At 46.9% G+C, this 5,916-nt stretch overlaps 1 protein-coding gene across 1 annotated transcript in view; it reads left to right on the top strand.

The window, feature by feature from the left end:
* Positions 1 to 5,916, top strand: part of CLIP1 (CAP-GLY domain containing linker protein 1) — a 135,216-nt gene that overhangs the window by 36,611 nt on the left and 92,689 nt on the right. Inside the window, exons 5-7 of the mRNA XM_011948489.1 lie at positions 993 to 1,215; positions 4,966 to 5,163; positions 5,727 to 5,830. Of these exons, the coding sequence (XP_011803879.1) occupies positions 993 to 1,215; positions 4,966 to 5,163; positions 5,727 to 5,830 (525 nt within the window). The remainder of the gene's footprint in view (positions 1 to 992; positions 1,216 to 4,965; positions 5,164 to 5,726; positions 5,831 to 5,916) is intronic.

Raw genomic sequence — 5,916 nt, forward strand, 5'->3', positions numbered from 1 at the left:
TAGACCAGGCTGGGCTTGAACTCCTGACCTCGTGATCCACCCACCTTGGGCTCCCAAAGTGCTGGGATTACAGGCATGAGCCACCACACCCGGCCTCCTTCCTTCCTTCTTTCATTCATTCCACAACTATAGATTGTCTGCCAAGTGCCAGGTGCTCTTCTGGGTGCTTGGGACACGGTGGTAAACAAAGCAGATACAGTTGGGATTACAGGCTTGAGCCACCACGCCCGGCCTCTTTCCCCCATTTTTATGTTTAGGTTCAATATGTACCTATTCTGATCAATGAATCTTTTTTTTTTTTTGAGACAGAGTCTCACTCTGTTGTCAGGCTGGAGTGCAGTGGCGCTATCTGGGCTCACCACAACCTGTGACTCTCAGATTCAAGCGATTCTCTGCCTCAGCCTCCTGAGTAGCTGGGATTACAGGCATGCACCACCACGCCCAGCTAATTTTTGTATTGTTAGTAGAGTCTGGGTTTCATCATGTTGGACAGGATAGTCTCGATCTTCTGACCTCTTGATCTGCCCACCTCGGCCTCCCAAAGTGCTGGGATTACAGGCGTGAGCCACCACGCACAGCTCTTCCTGTTTACTTTAATGGATCTGCCAAAGTTAGGTGCCTGTTGATTTCCTTTCCCTTTGTTTGGCACGGTTTTATTAAATGAGCTTGCTCTATTGCTAAACTCCTCTGCTATACATTTATTGTATAGCATAGGTTGTGGAAATATTTATTTCCTTTATGTAGAATCTCAGCAACAGGTGAGTAAACCTGACTTTGTGTATCATATCGTCACCAGTGTGTGTTCTAAACCATCACTGAAGCTGTTAGCCTACATACACGTGACTGCTACATGCTGGTGTATAACCCCAGCTTAGTGGTGGAATTTCCAGGAATCCCGCCTTCAGTTAGGAGTTGGGAGAGCATTTTGGTTATAGTTATTATTTCTTGTGATTAAGTTGTTTTTTTGTTACTGTTCTTGTTGTTCTCTAAAGGTATTTTCAGTGTCAACCCAAATATGGCTTGTTTGCTCCTGTCCACAAAGTTACCAAGATTGGCTTCCCTTCCACTACACCAGCCAAAGCCAAGGCCAACGCAGTGAGGCGAGTGATGGCGACCACGTCCGCCAGCCTGAAGCGCAGCCCTTCTGCCTCTTCCCTCAGCTCCATGAGCTCAGTGGCCTCCTCTGTGAGCAGCAGGCCCAGTCGGACAGGACTAGTAAGCCCCCTTTCTCTACCTGCCTCCACTTCCCAGGCATGACTAAGGCCCGTGGTCATTGCCCCTGCTTTGCTGCTTTGCTTGTCCTTGTGCTGAATGTTGCTCACAGCTTTTGCTGTGAAAGTCCTTGCAAGTAAGTTTTGAAAAAGGTAACCCCAGCAAGAATGCATTTTTTGAAATCAGAAAGTGCTTTTAATCGTCCCTTTCATATTCTTTTTTTTTTTTTGAGACGGAGTCTCGCTCTTTCTCCCGGGCTGGAGTGCAGTGGCCAGATCTCAGCTCACTGCAAGCTCCGCCTCCCGGGTTTACGCCATCTCCTGCCTCAGCCTCCAGAGTAGCTGGGACTACAGGTGCCCGCCACCTCGCCCGGCTAGTTTTTTGTATTTTTAGTAGAGACGGGGTTTCACCATGTTAGCCAGGATGGTCTCGATCTCCTGACCTCGTGATCCGCCCGTCTCGGCCTCCCAAAGTGCTGGGATTACAGGCTTGAGCCACCGTGCCCGGCCCCTTTCATATTCTTAAAAGCTTAAAAATGCCTGTGTTCATGGTGAATCTGTGTAACTACTGCGTAGTCTAACACAGGGGTCGAATTATTTTCTATGAAAATATTTTAGGACAAAATGATAGGAACATTAGCGAGATCCTTTTCTTCGAGTCCATAGATCTGTCGCTCCCTCTCTCTTTTTTTTTTCTTTTGAGTCAGGGTCTCACTCTGTCACCCAGCCTCATCGTCCCAGGCTCAAGCTGTCCTGCTGCCTCAGCCTCCCCAGTAGCTGGGACTACCGATGCACACCACCATGCCTGGTTAATTTAATTTTTTTTTTTTTTTTTTGTAGAGAGAGGGACTCACTGTTGCCCAGGCTGGTCTCGAATTCTTAGGCTCAAGCGATCCTCCTGCCTTGGACTTCCAAAGTGTTGGGATTTACAGGTGTGAGCTACCGCTCCCAGCCTGTCTTTCTCTTTGACTTCAAATAATTTTAGGAACTGAAGTGTTTTGAGAAAAGGTCTGTCCGTAGGATGTTAATATTAATACAGCCTAACCTACTGGAAGCAGTTAGTGTGTGAAGTGTCCCTCACTTGAGCCAGAGGACACTAAAGGGAACTTTTGGAGCCGGAAGAGGATAGTTAGGAAAGCCCTGTTTCGATTACTCTCTTCTTCCATTTTCTCCCGGTCCCTTTCCCTCTCTCCCTCTTTTTCCTGTTTAGAGCATAAAAATTGAATCACTAGCATTAAAATAGGCAACATCTCATTCTGTTTATTAAGGTGTTATTAGGGTCAAAAGCCCTGCCCATAAGTTTATTTCCTAAAAGTGGGGCAAGTACTGTTTAAGTTAGAAATGGCGGCATCAGACTCTCCTCAGACTGAGTTCAGGTCTCCACTGGGTGATGGGGAACCACAGGCCTGGAGCTAGGATGTTGCGTGGTGCTGTGGGGAGGAGGTGGTTAGCCCGGGATCTCACGGTGCCTGCTCTTCCATCGTCGTTGGGCAGAGAAGGGACAGGCACTGAAATCTTTACATGGGGCTGTGCTCCTCTGCCAGCCATCTAGGCTTTCTTCCTCTGTGTTCAGGTAGAATAAGTACTGCTCAGAGCATTTCCATTTGCACATGCAGAGACAGATGAATTACTTTTATGAGAAAAGCATGACAAGAACAATGAAATGGAGAAGAACCCCAAACCCCTGTGCTCAGGCAGAGCTTTGTTTAATGTGGGTCGGAAACTCTGATATCGACAGCTTGCCTCCTTTGCTGTTCTAGGAACAATTCCATGGAGGGGTCTATTCTGGATCAGGAATTCTTTCTTGAGTGATTTTTATTACCTTGTAATTGTGTCCATTTGTTTGGGAAATAGCAAGCTCTCCCTGCTCCCACCAATCTCTCCTCTTACTTTTTGGACCAGTGCTCGTACCTCTTAGCTCACCTCATGCAGTGAAAATTGACAAGAGACATGAGTTTCTGTACCTGTGAGACAGCTTATTTTTGTGTCTTTATGGTTGCTAATCCAAAAATCACCATAAAATAGTATGACAAAGATGCGGAAGAATTGAAAGTGTCATTTCCATTTTTTTGCTCAGAAATGTATTTCTGTTTTTTAGAAAAACAAAAATTGGAAAAATGTTCAATTCATTCTTTGTTTTTATTTTTATTTTTTATTTTTTTGAGACGGAGTCTCGCTGTTGCCCAGGCTGGAGTGCAGTGGCGTGATCTCAGCTCACTGCAACCTCTGTCTCTTGGGTTCAAGTGATTTTCCTGCCTCAGCCTCCCAAGTAGCTGAGATTATAGACACCTGCCACCATGCCCGGCTACTTTTTGTATTTTTAGTGGAGACGAGGTTTCATCACATTGGCCAGGCCAGTCTTGGACACCTGACCTCAGGTGATCTGCCTGCCTCTGCTTCCCAGAGTGCTGGGATTACAGGCATGAGGTGTGAGCCACCACGCCTGGCCAATTCATTCTTATTTAATAACCACAATGACTTAGTGTTACTGTGTGTGCTGCTGTTGGACTCTACACATCTAGTGGAGTCTTGGAATCTTATTTCTCATCGCGAACCTCATTTCCTGTGCATGTTGATTTTTGCATCGTACTTTCTTTTCCGTCATGGGAATAGCCAAAACCCAGCTTTGAAAGACATGTTATTGAAAGGACTGTAGGACAATCTAATGATGAGACTGAATTGCCTCGAACTAGTAGTTTGCATAGAGTCCAGCAGATGTCGCTGTGTTTCTCTTGAAAATTTAAAACATCCTACAGTGAGTGCACTGGTGAGTTTGCTCAGCACCCTGGGGCATCTCTGCACATGGTTGGGAACCACACATTTAATGTATTCAGGAAGAAATATTGACAAAAGGAGGTATAATTTAGCTATATAATGCAATTGGAAGGTCAAGGTCAAATGGTTAAAAAAGACAACAGGAGTTACTTCCTAGTATGTTTAAGTAATTTCAAGAACTTTGACTAAATGAAACAGCAAAGGGCAATTTGGGTTCGATTGGCTTATTTTGTAGTTCTCAAGTTGCCGAGTTATTAATTGAGGAAAGATCCTCGCTGTAAGTCTGCATCCTGTGCATCTTGCAGCAAGGGCCTAGGGAGACCAATGAAGAGAAGAGCTTTCAGGCGACAGCTGCAGCTCTGACAGCAGAAGATGGAGTCAAGGCTGAATTGGTCTGGAGCCAGCAGTGGCCGAGCAGATGGCCTTTGGTGCGGTGGCTTGCACCTGTAACCTTAGCACTTTAGAGTTCGAGAACAGCCTAGCGAACATGGCAAAACCCCGTCTCTACTAAAAATACAAAAATTAGCTGGGTGGTAGTGGTGCGTGCCTGTGATCCCAGCTACTTGGGAGGCTGAGGCAGGAGAATCACTTGAACCCAGGAGGTGGAGGTTGCAGATCACACCCCTGCACTCCAGCTAATTTTTGTATTTTTAGTAGAGATGGGGTCACACCATCCTGACCAGGTCTCAAACTCCTGGCCTCAAGTGGTCTACCCACCCTGGCCTCCCAAAGTGCTGGGATTACAGGCGTGAGCCACCACACATGGCCGATCTCTTTACATTGATGTATTCTTTGTGAGATTTATAGACAGAAGGCACACGCTGTCTTGTGTTTTTGAAGCCTTTCCTAATCCTGGCCAGCCTGCCAACTGGAGCAGCGCCCTTGCTTTGCTGAGCAGATGCCCGCCATGCATGCATCGCGCCTCCCTCGCTTTTCTGACAGCATCATCGCCCTTCACTTCTCTAACTTTCCTTTGCAGTTGACTGAAACCTCCTCCCGTTACGCCAGGAAGATCTCCGGTACCACTGCCCTCCAGGAGGCCCTGAAGGAGAAGCAGCAGCACATTGAGCAGCTGCTGGCGGAACGGGATCTGGAGAGGGCGGAGGTGGCCAAGGCCACGAGCCACGTGGGGGAGATAGAGCAGGAGCTAGCTCTGGCCCGGGATGGACATGACCAGGTGAAGTCTGGACCTTGTTGTGGAGATGGTGATGGTTTCTAAAGCCGCTGAGGAGGCCGAGAAGCATGCCCGGTGCTTGGCACTGAGGAGCTAGTCTTGAGAGCACTGGAAATGGGTGTACATTTCTTTGCTATGTTTATTTGAAAGCTACGACCTGGGGCGCCAGTTTCCATGATCACAGAGACGAAGTTTTGTTCTTGATTCGACCTTAGTGTCTGGTCTTTGTGTCTGGGTGTTAGGCCAGCTTAGTTACTAGCTAGGGCCTTACCAGTGATTATAGCTGCTGTTTGTGGATTACTCTTAATATGTGTTTCAGCTTCAAAAAAGATGAGGGTTGTTTTAACATTGTTCTTTATCACTTTAACGGTGTGGTTTTTCATCATCTATCTTCCAGGAAAGCTGTTGAGAATAACCTATTAAAATAGAGAAAGCATTTTAACATAAGGTTTTAGAGTAACGCCCACCCACCATGGTGACCCATGGTGAAGCTCTTTGGGGAAGTATCTCTGGGTCTGTGTCTCGGTCAGAAATAGTCCATTTACTGACATTCTTGCCTTCCCCAGCATGTCCTGGAATTGGAAGCCAAAATGGACCAGCTGCGAACAATGGTGGAAGCGGCGGACAGGGAGAAGGTGGAGCTTCTTAACCAGCTTGAAGAGGAGAAAAGGTGACCCCAGACTGTTTCCTGGTGCAGTTGTGGCCTTTCCCCCACTCCCCCCTTTTTTTTTTTTTTTTTGAGACGGAGTCTCGCTC

The sequence above is a fragment of the Colobus angolensis genome, unplaced genomic scaffold (assembly GCF_000951035.1).
Source record: "Colobus angolensis palliatus isolate OR3802 unplaced genomic scaffold, Cang.pa_1.0 Scaffold28, whole genome shotgun sequence".
NCBI lineage: Eukaryota > Metazoa > Chordata > Mammalia > Primates > Cercopithecidae > Colobus > Colobus angolensis.